Here is an 18371-nt window from a genome sequence, read left to right as displayed (position 1 = left end):
GATAATTGGGAATACTCAATCACTCTCTACCTACCCTCCCACAAAAGGATGCATCTTTTCAATTAAAAAAAAAAGTTATAACATTGCATAATATATACATTATGCATAAGAAAGTATTAGTAAGTCTTCTTCAAAAAAAGGTCTCATGATTCCAAGAATTACTACACCAAAGACTCATTAAAATTATATTCTCAGTTTAAGATGAAGATCTTAATAAATGACTCTGCTTTTGTTTGTTGATTCCCCTTTGGCAGGGAAAGGACAGGGTCAAAGTTGCCAAGGCCAGCCCTGAACTTGTGATCCTCCTGCCTCAGGCTCCTGAGTTCCTGGTATCACAGGTATGCGCCACCACACCCAGCTATGACACAGCTTTATAAAGAGATCTTTCATGTCTGGTGAGGAGAGTGAAAGGGGCCGATTTCTATTCTACATGGATGTGACAGTGGAGCCCTGGTGAAGTGGAAATAAAACATAGACTTTAAAGTCAGTAGTAATAGTAACTCTCCCAGCAGTATCATCCTCTGAATTCTCATAGCATCCTCTCAATACCACCCTATTTTTATAAGTTAGTCTTCTATTATCCTACCCTCTCTCCCAAGGGCAAGCTCTTTTTGCCCCAGTGCCCCTTTATTATCTCCTTTAGTTGTTGGCATATAGTTGCCACTTGTTGAATGTTTGTTGAATTAATTGATTTAGTTCATGCTGTGGTTTGTGGTTTGAGGTTTGAGGAATGTGTCCCCTCTAAATTCACAAAGTAACTTCATCACCAATGTGATAGTAGTAAGAGGTGAGGCCTTCCAGGGGCAAAGAACTCTCATGGATAGGACAACAGGGCTTAAAGGAACAGGATGCTTCCTTCTAACCCTTCTACCATGTGAGGACACAGCATCTGTCTCCTGTAGAGGAAGAAGCATTCAAAGGGCACCATCTTGGAAGCAGAAAAATGCCCTCATCAGACACCAAAACTGCCAGTGCCTTGATCAGCTTCAGGTATTCTGTTAGATTACCATAAATGGACAAGACATTCATATCATTCATTCCACAAATACTATTTGAACACCTACTATGTGCCAAAAACTAATATAAATGCTGATGAACAGAAGAGTCAAAAACCACTGCCGGATGAAAATGTTCTAAAATTGACTGGTGATGGTTGTACATACCTGTGAATGCTACCGGACCCTGAAAGGTGTACTTTAAAAGTGTGAATTATACAATACATGACTCACATCTTAATAAAGCTGGGGTTTTTTATTTGTTTGGGTGCTGTGGATTGAACCCAGGGCCTTCACATGCAAGGCAAGTACTCAACCAATTGAGAGATGTCTTCAGCCCTTTAAAAAGTAAATGCTGGGCTGGAGATGTGGCTCAAGCGGTAGCACACTCGCCTGGCATGCATGCAGCCCAGGTTCGATCCTCAGCACCACATACAAACAAAGATGTTGTGTCCGCCGAAAAAACTAAATAAATATTAAAAAATTCTCTCTAAAAAAAAAAAAAAGTAAATGCAACATTTAAAAGTATTAAAATACTAAGTTTTCTAATGATAAAATTTGGTACTTTTCTGTAGTTTGTAATTTCAGTATTTTCACATGCTAGGTCCATGCTATTTTTACAACTGGAAAATAATAAAGTGTATTTTGGGGGAAAAAAAACTTCATGGGAAAGACTGTTTTGGGGTAATAAAAATGTCTTGGAACTAGAGAATCAGGAATCTGCAAGACAAACATGTAACAACAAACCCTACCATTATGAATAATTATAATGCACCAAAAAATATGGAAAAATAAAGTAAAATAAAAAATATTGAAGGGGCTGGGGATGTGGCTCAAGCGGTAGCGCGCTCGCCTGGCGTCCGTGCGGCCCGGGTTCGATCCTCAGCACCACATACCACCAAAGATGTTGTGTCCGCGGAGAACTAAAAAATAAATATTAAAAATTCTCTCTCTCTCTTTAAAAAAAAAAAAAAAAAAAAAATATTGAAAAAAACTAGATAGGGAATTGTTGGACAATGTTGTGTGTGAACATACTAAATACACTTAATTGTACACTTTTAAAATAGCTAATAAGGCTGTGGGTATAGCTCAATAATATAGCACTTGCCTAGCATGCATGAGGTCCTGAGATCTATCCCTAGCATGGAAAAAACAAAAACAAAAAAAGGCTATTGTGAATTGTGCAATTTATAATTCAACTAAAAAGCAAAACTCAAAAACACTGTCCTCATTGAAATCACACTCTAATGGGAAGAAGACAGACAGTATTCAATTAAAAGATACAGTACACAAAATACCCATCAAGTGAATAAACAAACAATGGTATCCCCACATAATGGAATAGTACTCAGCAATAAAAAGTAATGAACTACTGAGACCTGCAAAAACACAGCTGAAACTCCAAAACACAAAAATACAGTGAGTAGCCAGATGTGGTGGCGTATGCCTGTAATCCCAAACTACTCGGGAAATGAAACAGAATTGCAAGTTCAAGGCTAGCCTAAGCAACTTAATGAGAGCCTTTCTCAAAATAAAATAAGAAGGGCAACAGAATGGTATAGCTCCTTCTTTATGTGTTTCTCAACTTCTACAAGACCCTGGGATGAACAGCCAGTACTGCCACCCCGACCAAAAAAAGAAAAAAACCATCACACACCATGCTGAGTAAAATTAGCCAGACTTAAGGGCTGGGATATAGTTCAGTTGGTAGAGTGCTTGCATGACATGCACACGGCCCTGAGTTCAATCCCCAGCACCACACACACACACAAAAAAAAGCCAGACTCAAAATAGTACTACATGATTCTTTTACATAAAATTCTAGGAGAGTCAAATCTCTAATCTATAGTGATAGCAAGCAAATCAATGATTGCTGGGGAATGATTTCCTAGAGGCCCAAGGGAACCTTTTATGTGGTGGAAATGTTCCATGTCTTGAGTATGGTGGTTACAGGTGTATTTAGTTGTGAAAATTCATTAAAAAAAATGTATACTTAAAATGTGTACATTATATCATGGATAAATTATACCTCAAAAGTTATCCTTAAAAATGCATGTTATGCCAAATGGTGACATGATATGAAGTACAGCTGGGCATGGTGGTGCACATCTGTAATCCCAGTGGCTCTGGAGGCTGAGGCAGGAGGATTGCGAGTTCAAAGCCAGCTCAGCAAAAGTGAGGCACTAAGCAACTCAGTAAGACACTGCCTCTAAATAAAATATAAAATAGACTGGGGATGTGGCTCAGTGGTCAAGTGCCCCTGAGTTCAATCCTGGATTCAAAAAAAAAAAAACCACTAGAAGTACAAGGTGGGGATAAGAGTTGTTCTTTTAAATATGGTGGTCAAGGAAAAAAGCAATTTAAAGCCAAAATGTTTAAGGCAGTCCTTTTAAAAAGTGTTACAAATTCAATTTTGTATGGTAATGGGAGAAAAAGATATGTCACAATGAAAAACAGTACCTTAGCTTAAAATCATTCATATTTAGCTATAGAAACGTTTTCCCCTGAAATTGGCAGATATAGTTTCTTAATTCATGACAGAGGTGTTGGGGTAAGAGCAAGGGGAAGATATGGGAGGGGAGGAGAAAAAGGAAAGGAGGAAAGGAGGAAGGTTGTCTGTCAAATAAGCCAGATCTGAGTAACAGAATTTATTGAGACATGGGAGAAAAACAAGGGACCTATCAACTACAAATTAAACCCACAGTCACCAGGACCTGAAAGGCTATGAAAGGGGGGGGCGGTATCCTCAAATAATCTCTACTCAGAGACAAACAAGAGAGCTGGATTTTCCAGGGAATGATGGCCTCTACCATCCCTCCCTAGACTGGCTTCATCTTGATGAGTTTTCATTTTAAAATATTTTTTAAGGGCTGGAAGGGTATAGCTTAGTAATAGAGCACTTGCATAGCATGTATAAGGCCCTGGGTTCTATTCCCATCACTGAGAGGAGAAAAGAAAAAAAAAAAAGGCTATTTTCATAACTTTTTCAGAGAGATTACCCCAATTATTACAGCAGGCAATTGATAATTCTATAAATGCTCATGGCTATTATTGAATGATACATGTAAGATGAATTGAGCTCCTTGAAAGAAAAGATTATAAGAGATTACAGGGCTGTAGCTCAGTGGCAGAGCACTTGCCTAGCATGTGTGAGGCACTGGGTTCCATCCTTAGCAACATATAAAAATAAACAAATAAAGGCATTCATTCTGTCCATCCTCAACTACCAAAAAAAATTTTTTTTTAGATAATTTTTGATATTTATTTATTTTCTTTAGTTCTCAGCAGACACAACATCTTTGTTGGTATGTGGTGCTGAGGATCGAACCCGGGCCGCACGCATCCCAGGAGAGCGCGCTACCACTTGAGCCACATCCCCAGCCCCAAAAATTTTTTAATTAAAAAAAAAAAAAAAGATTACGGAACATTTTAGCCATGTAATGGTATACTCAGACAGACATGACTGAGCTGGAAAGTAGAGAATTTCTAGAATATTCTTTCACTGCTGGGTTGCTCAGGGTCATGTTTTCCCTTAATTTAAAAATGGTGTGTCTATGCCAGGATATGACCCTGTCATTCTTTTTAAAGATTCTACAATGTAGAATCAAGCTCTCTCAAAGACAGTAATAATCTTCTTAAGATCGGGAAGGGAAGAAATAATTTTGTAACAGTGGTCTACTTTATCCCCTGCTTCTCTGCCACTGCAACTTATTTTTTAAATGGATGTGTTTCTTTCTCTTCCTCTCTCCCTGCTCCTCCCTAATCTCTACCCCTCCCTAATCTCAGGGGAAACAGGATTACCTTTCTTCCCCATTTTAGGTAAATTTATCTGTCCTTGTACACACCTGCCATAGGAACAAGTAATCTAGACTTTGGGAAGGTACCAGAAGATCTCAGAAATGACTATCTCCCAAATTAGCAAGTGAATCACAAGGCCAACAGAGAATACATGGAATACAGCCTTTGAATCACCTCTTTAAAAGTTCCCTGTTAATGCTGATGGGGAGAATCACAGCCTCTAGAACAGGAGTCCCCTGTGTTTCCTCTTTGCTAGCAAAGCAATAAAACTTTTTCCTTTTTCTCAAAATCGTATCCTCACTATTGGATTAACACTGGGGACAAGGACAGAGCTTTTGGTAACAATTTCAGGAGCTATCAGAAAGCCAAATTATCCTACAGCAAAGTCAAAACAGAGTTCAGGGGCTTATATATGGCTGGAACATATCTCTGGCCAAGAATCCCAGCCACCACCAGGCTGACCACATAAACCAGTCAAATAGAGTCTCTTAATTGCTGGGCAAAAGCCTTGAAAAGAGGGACACGATGAACAAAAACATCCTCCAAGAGAGCAACCACCCTTTCCTGCCTCCAAGTCCCCTATGTGTCTCTTCCCATAAGACCTTCTAATTCTTCATGCCTAGAATTTTTATATCCTTGTTTTCCTTCCCTTTTTCATGATCTCTCTACTAGTTTTCCTCTGATTTCCCATCACCAATCAAATGTGCCCAATATGCCAGAGGCAATGGTGCACACCTGTAATCCAAACTACTCAGGAGGTTAAGGCAGGAAGATCAGAAATTCAAGGCCATGGGCTAGGGTTATGGGTCAGAGGTAGATCGCTTGCCTAGCATGCATGAGGCACTGGGTTCAATCCTCAGCACCACATAAAAATAAAATGAAGGTACTGTGTCCACCTACAACTAAAAAATAAACTTAAAAAAAAAAAAAGAAAGAAATTCAAGGCCAGCCTTAGCAACTTGGTGAGACCCTGTTTCAAAAATTAAAAAGACTGAGGATATAGCTCAGTGGTAGGGCACCTCTGAAATCCCTGATTGGGGTGGGGGTGTGGGGGAGGGATCAACACATTTAGCAGTTCTAACTTCAGACAGAAACAATAAAGGTATTGTGTCCATCTACAATTAAAAATAATTTTTTAACCAACTTAATATGAAATCTACCTATATTAACCTAAGCTTGAAAAGATAAATAGTTGCCCAATTAATAAAAAAAAATCAATCACTTCAAGGAACTACAGATAAAGAAAAAAAGAGAAGCACATAAACTGGAGGTAATTTAAAATAGTTAAAGACAAGTTCCCTAAAAAGCTGACTCACAGTGGTTTCAATGGCTTATATAGGTCAAATTTTAAACATCCTGGTACTAAACAAAATAGTCACCCAGGTTAAATGACAGGAATCTGTGATAACTGAATGAGCCCAAGGCTCAGAATGCTCACAAGATGCTAAGCAGAAACTGAGGGCACATAATAGGGGCTCTTTCATCTTTCTGTTTGTCTGAGTCATCCTCAACCCTGTGTTTCCCAGTAATCCCATTTAATGCCTCCCCTCTATCACCATCACTAAACAAAGGGGGCTTTTACTTGAGTTTTGAGTGAAAGGCGAGAGTGGGGGAGGAACACTCTGCTACTCATCCAACTATTGCTTATTATTTTGACTAAAGCAGATCTACAATTTTCGTTACTTTTTTTTTTTTTTAAACATGGCACCTAAGAAACCCATGGTAAATGTATTCATGGTTCTAAGCAGAATTTGCCAAAGAAGTAACCAGCCACTGCACCAAAATTAGTCCTTACACTGTAACAGTCTGGCCATTTGAAATGAAAAATGGGAAAATTCAATACTGGAGAAAATTATGATTCCTCTGGTTCATAATCTGTTGACCAAGATGGAGTCCTGTGGGGTTTCTGCCAGCCTCACTGAAACAGATGGCTGGGATAGAACAAGAAGCTGCCCTGGACCAGAAACCAGAGGGAGGACAGGACCAAAGAGGCCAAGAGCACATGAGACTAAGACAGATGTGGCACAGAACTGTGGCAGACCAGCACAGTCAGTTTGTGGTAGAGAATATCCATACAGTAAGAAAACACACTCTGCTATTTTCCATTTCTGAATCCCACTAGAATAATGTCTCTTTCAGCCAATTAAAAAAAAAAAAAAAAAAAAAAAGTCCCAGTATTTTGGGCAGCACTATTCTGGGACTGTAAACAAGTGAAGCAGCCAAGCAACGTGATGGGTCTTCTTAAAGGAACGGTCTCAATAAGATGACCAATGACTTGGCTGAAGGGAGGAGAGAAGACTCTCATCTTGGACTCCCATTTCAAAGAGAACATAAGACTACTTCTGAGTCCAGGAGGGCCTGGCCCAGGTGGACACTTGGTCAGCCTCTCCTGAGTCACTGGGTTTCCTCATAAGCCTGCATGGTCAGCATGAGGGCTTAACTGCAGAAGACTTTTTGCCACAAAAAGCCCTGGGCCCAATTGCTGTCCCAGTCTCCCAAGACAAAAGAGGTGTAGTTTCTCTGCTCTGCTCTCTTAAAAATAGGACAGTCATGGGAAGTCTATAGAAGAGACCAAGAGGAGAATAGGTGGTATTAAAAAAAAAAAAAAAAAAAAGGAAAAACCTGTGTGGGATTTTTTATATATATACCAGAATAAAGGAGGAGGAAAACCCCATTTAGTGTTTCACCTTTATTCCTCTTGACTGGTAAATATTCTGACAAAACAAGATGTCTGACTTCCTTGAGACCCAACAGACAGGAAAATACCATCCTCTTCCTCCACTAAGAACCCTAATTATGGGGCTGGGGATGTGGCTCAAGCGGTAGCGCGCTTGCCTGGAATGCGTGCGGCCCGGGTTCGATCCTCAGCACCACATACAAAACAAAGATGTTGTGTCCGCTGAGAACTGAAAAATAAATATCAAAATTAAAAAAAAAAAAAAAAAAAAAAAGAACCCTAATTGCTAGAAACTTTATTCTTCTATCCTTCAAGTTATTAGCTAAGGGTGTTCCCTCTGGCTCCAGGGGATTATAGAAGACTTGTCAGTGTGGATTATTTATTTATTACAGGCTCTAAATCTTTAAGTCCTTTGGTTTTCCTACTACTGTTCCACTGAGGCCTAGAAAAATCAATGAATGCAATCCAGAAAGACTAATCATTTCAACTACAGAGGTAACAAAATATGCCAAATAGGAACATTGATTTCACCAGATTATTTCTGAGGAGTAAACAGAACCCAAAGAAGGAAAGCTGGTGTTTGGTTAAATATTTTGTCCCTGATACGCATACATATCATCACATATATAAATATACTCACACATATACATACATGTTTTTTATCATATACATCTCCTTCTTAAATTTTTTATTTTTAGATACTGGGGATTGAACTTAGGAGCACTTAATCACTGGGCCATATCCCCAGCCCTTTTTATTTTTTCTTTTGAGACAGGGTCTTGTTAAGTTGCTTAGGGCCTTGCTAAACTGCTGAGGCTAGCCTCAAACTTGCAATCCTCCAGCTCCAGCTTCCTTAGCCACTGGGATCACAGGCATGCACCACTGCACTTGGCTATCTCTGATATATTTTCCACTTCATTATGATCCAGATCACCTATTAGATTGAATCTTCATCTGTTATATCAGTTTCTCAATCTCAGCACTACTGACATTTTATAACAGATAATTCTTTTTGTGAGGGGCTAGCCTATGCTCTATGTAAGATATTTAGCAACATCCTGTAATCTACCCACTAGCCAGTGGCATATAACTCCTAACCCCTGTTGTGACACAAAAATGTCTCCAAACATTGCCAAAGGCAAAATCACTCCTGGTTGAGAACCATTATTTTAGATAACACCAAATGAGATTAATTTAGCTCTCTATTGTATAAATCAGGTACTTCATTTTATCAATTTAAGTCAATAAAATCTGGAGTATTAAGTGGGTGGCATTTGCACAAGCCAAATGCCTAGGATCCACTACTGAATTCTCTTACTCCCTCACTCCTCCTCCCAATGTATCAGCATTTCTGTTTTTTACTTCCATACTTTGTCCCAGATTCATTACTCTCTATCTTCCCCATCTAACTCCAAATCCATTTCACCTTCTACAACAGGTTCCTATGTGGTCTCTCTGCTTTCCCTCATCTCTCTACAATCACTACAATCTAGTCTACACACTAAACTTAAGAGCCAGCTCTTAAAAACTTCTACCAGGTTAGATGACTTCTTTGTATAACTCAGTCTCAGGCCTCTTATCACCCTTAAAATTAAATTCACACTTCTTTCCATGGCCTGCAAGGCCTCCTGTATCTGGCACCTGATTACCTCTACACCTCTTTCCTTATCACTCTCTGCCAGCTCACTCCAGCCACAATGGCATTCTTTCTACACCTCAAACATGCTATCACCTTCAATTTTTTCCCCAGTCCCTTCCACCTGGACTTCCCAAATTAGTAACAGGTCTCTGCTTAAAAATCACCTCTACAATAACACCTTATCTGACCATCCTTCAAAAAAGGCTTCTAACTAACTCTTTCTTAATAAACTTACTACATTTGAACCATCTTTTTATGTTTTTGTTGTTGTTGTGGTGGTGGTGGTGGTGGTGGTGGTAGTGGTACTGGGGATTGTGGTTATGTGGCTCTACCACTAAACTACACACTCTGCACTTTTTATGTGTTTATATGTGTGAAATCTGCTTTCACCACATAAATGGTAAACTATATGAAGGCATGGGCCTTGACTATTAATCTTATGTTCCTGGAACCTAGTAAGTGCCTGGCATATAACATAAAAAATGTAATGAATGAATCAATGTCTTTGGCTAGTAGGCCAATCGTGTCAATTTAAGAATGATAAGTGACTTCTGACTTCTGACATCCAAAGTCAGTCTCTCCTCAAATTTACCACTGAAGCACACACTCAAATGATAAGGAAAGAATAACATTTTCCCTTCTGAAAAAAAAAATTAATCTTTTTAGATTTTCCAAAAGAAGCTGAGTAATTCTTGAATTACAAGCAACAAATGTTAGGAAACTCTAGGCCACAGAACTTGAGGAAACCACATGACAGTAGCAGCCTACAAAGTGCTAAAATGATCCCTATGAATTAAACTGAAAATTATCAAAACCCATAAATGGCCAGAAACAAAAAAGGAAAAAACAAAAAAAGAAACAGGGCCTAATTCTGAGTCCTCAGTGCTAAGAGGAAGGGATACGCCAATGTATATAACATTGTCTCTTACCTATATGTAGAATTATGTTTCCTTTGATCCTCACAACCACAATGAGGAATTGGTAAACTGGTACTGATGACCATAATAATAAAGTTTAATTGGAAAGTTTGTATGATTCCGTCAAAGACAGCAGAAGTATAATAGTTAAAAACTAGGATTTTAGGGCTGGGGCTGAGGCTCAGTGGCAGAGCCCTTGCCCAGCTTGAGTGAGGCACTGGGTTCAATCCTCAGTACCACATAAAAATAAACAAATAAAATAAAGGTATTCTGTCCATCTACAACTATAATTTTTTTGTTGTTGTTTAAAGCCAGGATGCCTGTGTTCAAATCCTTTGCCACTTACTGTAACTTGATCTTGGCAAGTTACTTGACTCTGTGCTTCAATGTCCTCATCTCTGAAACACAATCTACTTCCTAGGGTGTGGTAGACTGAACACTGGCTTCTCCCCAGTGCTCTTCACATCCTAATCCTTGGAATCTGTAAATATGTCACTTTATGTGGCAAAGGGAACTTTGAGATGTGATTGAGTTAAGGACCTTGAGATCAGGAGATTATGGTAGATCATTTTTGTGGGTGTAATGTCATCACAAGGATCTCTATAAGAAGCAGCCAGAAGAGGAAATGTGACAATGGAAACAGAGAGGCATAGAGAGGGATTAAAAGAAATGTTATACTGCTGGCTTTGAAATGGGATGACAGGGCCACGAACCAAGGAATGCAAGCAGACTCTTGAAGTTAGAAAAGACAAGGGGATAGATTCTACCCTGCAGCTTCTAGAAGGAATATAACTCTACCAATCTGTTTTAGGATTTCTGACCTCCAGAACTAGAATAAATTTGTGCAGTTTTAATGCACTAGATTTGTGATGACTTGTTACAAAAACAATATGAAAATAATAAATGAAATAAAAACAGTTATCATTAGGATTAAATGATCTCATACAAGTACAAAGAATAGTTCCAAACAGCAAAGTAATTTTAGCTATTATATGAGAAAAGACCAGAAATGAGGGGATATTCATAGTAGTACTCCAGATTAAGAAAATGAATTTCAAACTAAGCATGGTAGTGCACAACTATAATCCAGCTACTTGGGAAGCTGAAGCAGGAGAATGACAAGTTCAAGGCCAGCTTTGGAAACTTAGCAAGACCCTTTCTCAAAATTAAAAAAGAGTTTTGGGATGTAGCTTAGTGGTAGAGCACCCCTCGTTTCAATCACCAGGACTAAGGGGCAGGGAGGTTCATAAACTCGGAAATATCTAATATTTAAATTTCACATATCATTCACCAAAAGATTCTATTTCTAAATACAGATACAGGATATTCATCACATCCTTGTTTGTAATAAATAAAATATCCAGTAATACATACATTCAGTCCCAAGTTTTCAATTCTATTTATTTACTTATTTTTATGTGGAACTGAGGATTGAACCCAGGGCCTCACACATGCCAGGCGAGCGCTCCACCACTAAGCCACAACCCCAGCCCCCAAGTTTTCAATTCTATATAAGATGTAGGGACATAATGGGTTAATAGACTATATTACAGAAAGGCAATTCAAATAAATACTAGGCATTCTTTAAATAATGAGACAGACCTCAATGTTCTGGTATGAAAAGTCCCACAAGATATCCTTTAATGGAAAAAAGACAAGAACAGCCAAGCATAGTAACACACGCCTATAATCCCAGCTATCCATGAAGCTGAGGCAGGAGTTCAAGGCCAGCCTGGGCAATTTAGTGAGAACCAGTCTAAAATAAATAAATAAATAGGGTTGGGATGTAGTCCAGGGTAGAGTACCCCTGGGTTCCATCTCCAACATCAGAGCACGCAAGTGTAAGGTGGGGGTGTTGGGGAGTACAGAACAGCACACACATTAAGTTTCATTTTTGCTTAAAAAGGAAAAATAAATATATTTATAATTATACATGAAAAAATCTATATGGGCATGCAGTTAACTATTAACAGTGATTGCTCTTTTTAAAAAAACAAGTGTACAAAGTAGGAAGGCAATCTTTTCATTATATGTTCTGTTATATTATTTTGGTCTTTTACTAGTTATATGTGTCGTACCCATTTTGAAAAACTTCAGTTGAGATATGACATCACATACTAACCAACAAGAATTTATGCTCTGATGATGTGCTTACCATTGTACACTGTACAGAGAAAAAAAATTCTCTTATTCTCCAGGAATTTATTATCTAGACTTGTATCAAACAATGACCTTTCTCATTGTGTTGGACAGTCACCTATCAGAAAACTGAACCAGATATTTTCTCCTTAAGATTTTTCTACTTAGGACTCTGGAGAATGAATGTTCACCTAAAATGAACAAATTCTGTGTCTAATCCATTAGTTCCAACCAGTATTGCTTGCAATTAATAAATTATTATTTCCTGGAAACTGATCAATATTTATGGAGAGAGAAAAAGCAGAAGTCTTTTTACCAACAGACCCATTATATACATGACAAAATAACACACACACACACACACAAAGATGAAGGACAAATTCATCTTCAGATAGTTGGATTCCTCTTTACATTTCTTTACACTTTCCTAATCCTCTAAGGAAAATAAATCACTGTTAAAAAATAATAATACACATCTTTCTTCCTCAAAAATACATTCTTTTTAAAAAGTGCCAACCCAAAATTCATGAGGATTACTGGTTCACCCCAAATCTTCCTCTCCCTTTAAGAAAGTGCCAACAATACAAATTGTGACTTTCCAAAGACGGACATTAAAGAGAATTGATAGCAAAACCAATAAGAATCATCCAAATCCAAGTGCTCCATTTATAAAATATTTAGTCCACAATGTTGCTCAATTAGAGCATAATCCATAATGAAGACATTATTGCTGACAAGGGAGGCTGAATGGGATCTGGGTCACTCTTCCATAACTCTATTAGTTCTTCTCAAACCAATAAAGAAAAGTCTGTGTTAGCAAAGTGTTTAGCTGACAATGAAAGTACAGGCTTCCATCAGCTTATCCAAGAAGGAAAAAAGTAGAGATGAAATATATTTAGTGGGTAAGTGGTAAATGGTAACTTACACATGTAATCCTCCCATCCGAAGACTGGAATCATCATCATCATACAAGTACTGAGTCAATGGACCACAAGTCCATTGTATCCCCAAGGATACTGACAATAAACTGGTATTGGACACTGTGTGCCAGACCCTGTAATAAGTCCTTTCCATTCCTAATCTCTTGGAATCCTCTCAGTAATCCTATAAAAGTTGACATGAAACTACCGAGTTGCTGAACTTAAGTAACTTGCCCATGGTTATACAGCCAGTGAATGGGAAACTAGTATGTGAATTCAAGCAGTCTTCCCTTGAAAGCCCACTTGAATGTGTAGACATCACCTTACCTCTTCCCTGGTCAGACATTACCATCTCCTAGCTTCACCCATGGTGTGTTACCCTTCCCCCCCCAACTAAAATCAAATATCCTGTAGTTATTCTAGATGCCCACACTGGCTTCAGAAGTTACTATGATTAAAATGTCCCCTCCAAAATTTAAGTTGAAAGTTAATTTCCAGATTCATATGTCCATGGTATTTAGAAGTGGAGCCTTTGAGAAGTAACTGGGGTTAGACAAAGTCATCAAGCTAAGGTCCTCTAATGGGCCATGAGCAGTAGCATGCTTGCTCTGTCTCATCCTGTAATGCCCTCTGCATGTTATGATGCAGCAAGAAGGCCTCACCTGATGCCAGTGTCATGGCTCTTGAACCTCCCAGCCTCAGAACTGTGAGCTAAAAGAATCTTTAATCGGGGGCTGGGAGTGTGGCTCAGTGGTAGATCGCTTGCCTAGCATGTGTGAAGCCCTGGGTTCAATCCTCAGCACCACATATAAATAAATAAAATAAAGGTCCATTGACAAAAAATATTAAAAAAAAAAAGAATCTTTAATATTATAAATTACTCGGACTCGATATTTTGCCACAGTAAGAGAGAATTCTCTACATGAAAACAAAAAGAGGCTATGTGGAGAGAATACTGTCCTTATAAAAGATACTTTTCTCTTTCTGGGAGATTGGGGGGATAGTGCTGGAGAATCAAGCCCAGGGCCTTGTGCATGCTAGGTAAAGACTCCCACTGAGCTACATCCCTAGCCCTAAAAGGTACTTTTTGAAGACCTCTCCCTTTACATCAAGGCAGTAAGTTCATACCTTATTACTTAACGCTACCATGGACCCGGTTATTATTTCTTTCCCTGGATATGCACAGTCCTTTATCACAGACATTTACACACAACTTGCCGAGTATTCTCTTTCAGAAAGCTGTTTTAAAACAGTTCTAAGAACATATCTGCTCCAAGGCCATGTGAATCCCACCATGCCCAAGTGCTTACCTAATAATAATACTAACAGCTGGCATATACTGAGCATTTAGAATGCAACACACTTTAGAGTCTCATTTCATCCTCACAGAAGCCCAATGACTAGGCACTATTCCCATTTTATAGATGAAGAAACTAAGTAACTCAAACAAGTAATTTATCCCCAGCTCATGATGTTGGTAACTAAATCTGACTCTAAGCCCTCAGAGGTGTTGGCTTTTAATGATTAAAATGTGAGCTCCTGTTGGGCTTGGTAGGCTAAGGTAGGTAGATCTCAAATTCAAGGACGTCCTCAGCATTTCAGGAAAAACTCAGCAAGAGGGCTGAGGTTGTGGCTCAGTGGTAGAGTGCTTGCCTAGCATGCACGAGGCACTGGGTTCGATCCTCAGCACCACATAAATGTAAAATAAAGATACTGTGTCCATCTAAAACTTAAGAACAAACATTAAAAAAAAAACCTCAGTAAGACCTTGTCTCAGAATAAAAAACAAGCCAGACACAGTGGCACACATCTGCAATCCCAGTGCCTCAGGAGGCTAAAATAGGAGGATCACTAGTTCAAAGCCAGCCTCAGCAATGGCAAGGCACTAAGCAAATCAATGAGACCTTGTCTCTAAATAAAATACAAAATAGGGTTGTGGGGTGCTAGGGTTGTGGCTCAGCGGTAGAGCGCTCGCCTAGCTCAGTGCCACGTAAAAATAAATAAATAAAATGAAGGTATTGTGTCCAACTACAACTAAAAAAAAAAAAAGTTAAAAAAAAAAAAAAAATAGGGCTGGAGATGTGGCTCGGTGCCCCTGAGTTCAATCCCCAATACAAAAAAAAAAAAAAAAAAAAAATTAAAATAAATAAAAACAAAAAGAACTGTGGGTATAGTTCAATGGTAAAACACCTCTTGGTTGAATCCCCAGTAACAACAACAAAAAAGAGAGCTACCTTCTATCTGCTCCAAGGCCATGTGAACCCCACCATGCACAAGTGCTTACCTGAATCTCTTCATTTTCATCTACTAGGAGGAAACTCACAACCTTCTCAGTCATCTTCTTCCTCTTGGTCTCCTCATCCATCTCTTCCCCCTCCAGGGACTCCAGGACCTTACTAACATGGTACACAGTAATAGGGTGTCTCCTCCTGTTACCCCCACAATGAGTCCTCTTCTGGCACTCCAGACACAAGTTGATTTTACAGGTCTGGCACCTCACGGCTGCCCTCTGCCTAACACCTGGAGAATGCCCATTGGGGCCTTTGCAGGGGTCACAGTAAGGGACATGGCCAGCTTTGAGTCTTATCCGCTCATGGTTTCGAAGGCGCTCCTGCCGATGGAGCTCCTCCTCACAGCGGAGACACTGCAAACTGCAGCACTCATCACACTCAAAGACAGCTTCATCAGTCCCGCTACAGGCATAACTTTCCTGGCACATCAGCCCAGGATTCAGGCCTTTCTCTGCTGGGGAAGTCTGGGCACTCATAACTCAGACTGGTAAGGAAGCACACCCACCATATAATAGTCACTGAGCTTTTCCAAGAAGCAAAAACAAAGACTTTGAGTCTGAAGACCGCACAAAATTTCCACAGGGTTCTAAACACCTCACTTAAAAAAAGAAAAGCTGTCCTATTATAATTCTTCACACACTTGCAAATGGTTGATTTTTTTTAATTTTCTGCCTCCAAGATTCTTGTAACAGCAGCAACATTGATTTGGTTTGAAGATTTCATCCTTCATAAAGTGCAGGCAAAGATGCAGTCATATGAATTTGACAGAGTCTTTGATGGCAATCAGAGTTGTGATGGGTTCACACACATGGGCTCATCTCTTGTGCCTCAGCCACAAAGTTTTTGTAATGAAATTAAGTGGTCAGGAGCTTTTCAATATAATTCAACCTCAAGTCGATATTTCAGGAGATGCCTACAATAGAGGAAGAAAAAGGATTTCACTCATCTAAAAAACAGAAGTGCACCTTAAACAAACAAAAAGACTCTGAATAAATACTAAGCAAAAATTACGGACAGAACTCTCATTCTTGCTGGTAAAACTTATTCTGGTTTTTTCTGATACTAGAAATTTCTTCCCGGGCTAGGGATGTGGCTCAAACGGTAGCGGGCTTGCCTGGCATGCGTGCGGCCCGGGTTCGATCCTCAGCACCACATACAAACAAAGATGTTGTGTCCGCCGAAAATCTAAAGAATAAATATTTTTTAAAAAAATTCTCTCTCTCTCTCTCTCTCTCGCTGTCTCTTAAAAAAAAAAAAACTGATCCAATTTATCTGTCATAACTGCGGCCTAAGTAGTTTAAATAAAAGCATAGTCATGAAAAAAAAAATTTCTTCCCAAAATCATAGGTAAGGCTCCTCCTTTTTTCAATTCTAGGCTCAGGGCATTTAAAAGACTTTGCTGTTCTATTCCCCACACTGATACACTGTTCATTTAATTATTACATTTAGAATCAAAATCACTAAGCAAACTGTCCTCTGCACCCCCATCTGCACCTCACGGTTAGGAGGTGGGGAAAGAGATCTGTAAAAAAACTAAAGAAAAAAAGATAGTAACAATAAACCTTAGACCCATCAAAGTTCTGGGCAGATCTGGTTATCCTTGTAACTGTACTGTTTCAACTCTATAGACAGATGCTTAGAAATAACAATCACTATTTCAAGTTCAAAAACAATAACAATTATTGAACTTCCTTTTGTCCCTTCTTTCTGAAACTGGGGGGAAAAAAAAGAAAAGAAAAGAAAGAGGGAGCAACAGGAGGTAGGATTCCTGCACTATGGCCCTCAGCAAAGACAGGCCAGTAGTGAGTCAAAACAATTTTTTCTCTTGGTCATTCAAAAACTAACTTAAAAATAACTTCAAAAAAAAAAAAAGGCAAAAAAAAAAAAAGATAACTGGGGCAGGAAAGAGGCTTTGGTAACTTCTACAATTACATTCCAAATCCCCCCTAGCCCTAACCCCTATTCCAAAGCCCCAACCTACTGTGAAGTCTTCCTTACAGATATTCACTCCTCTCCCAAAGTAATCAATCTATCAATCTTATTTTTAGATAAACAAGGAAGGCGAAGGAAGTGACTAGGGAACCTTATTTACACCCTAATCTCCAGTCCTGCCCAGGCTGCTCCCAAAACGGAAACGAAAATCAAAACTTGTCACAAATGTAAAAAGCATAAAATCATCCTTCAAAGAACACCTCATCCCCGCCAGGCCAAGCAAACAATCTGCCTATTCGGGCCCCCACCTCGACGCCTCTCCCCAACCCGGGGTTCCTCTCCCTTCCTTCCTCCCGGACAACACTACCACAACCCGAGGGGTAGGAGCGGAGTCGAAGAACAAAGAAGGCCCCCCAAAATCCCCCCCACGCCGGCACAGCCCGGAGCCGAATCCATTGTTTATGCCACCCAACCCCCACTAGAGCCGCACCCGGCCCCCCTTCCTCCCGGGGGCAGCCGGAGCCCCAGGACGACCGCTTGCCCGGTGCAGGGCCGTGCCCTCCCCGCCCTGCCAGCGGTGGCCCGGGGATCCCACCACGGAGAAGCTCGGCCTCGGCGAGGCGGTGTCTGAGGGCCGTGGGACGCCGGTGGGGGTGGCGGCTGTTCCTCAGGGCAGCGGTGGATCCATCCTCATCACCAACTCCGCCCCCCCTCCTCCTAGGTTGCCTCCCGGGCTTCCTCCTCTCCTGTTGTCAGTTGGAATCAGCTGATCGGAGTGAACTTCTCCCAGCCCAGACTAACAGGAAGGCGTGAGCCGTGCAGCCCCGGAGGGAGGAGCGGCGGGGGGCGGAGCCCGACGCCGGAGGTGGGGCAGGAGGGCACGCACCGCCTCCTGGGAGTTGTAGTTCTCAGGATACATCCTCTGTCCCCATACTCCGGAAGTGCAGATTCCAGGTGACTACAATTCCCAGACACAAGCGCGGCTCTTACAAGCGGGCGGTGAAGGCAGGCCATCGAGCATTTCGGAACCTGGAGACGTTGTATTGACAGTGGTTTCAGCAGG

At 40.1% G+C, this 18371-nt stretch overlaps 1 protein-coding gene across 1 annotated transcript in view; it reads right to left on the bottom strand.

Annotated features, from left to right (window-relative positions):
- The window catches only part of Zfyve1 (zinc finger FYVE-type containing 1), a 57237-nt gene extending 39110 nt beyond the window's left edge, over positions 1-18127 (bottom strand). Inside the window, exons 1-2 of the mRNA XM_026400716.2 lie at positions 17904-18127; positions 15370-16289 (exon numbers count right to left, since the gene is read on the bottom strand). Coding sequence (XP_026256501.2) covers positions 15370-15852 — 483 coding nt within the window. The 5' untranslated portion in view covers positions 15853-16289; positions 17904-18127. The remainder of the gene's footprint in view (positions 1-15369; positions 16290-17903) is intronic.
- Positions 18128-18371: the final 244 nt, after the last annotated feature.

Source organism: Urocitellus parryii, chromosome 6, assembly GCF_045843805.1.
Source record: "Urocitellus parryii isolate mUroPar1 chromosome 6, mUroPar1.hap1, whole genome shotgun sequence".
Classification (NCBI taxonomy): domain Eukaryota; kingdom Metazoa; phylum Chordata; class Mammalia; order Rodentia; family Sciuridae; genus Urocitellus; species Urocitellus parryii.
Note: the sequence above shows the minus strand (reverse complement) of the source record. Positions and strands in the feature narration are given on the sequence as shown.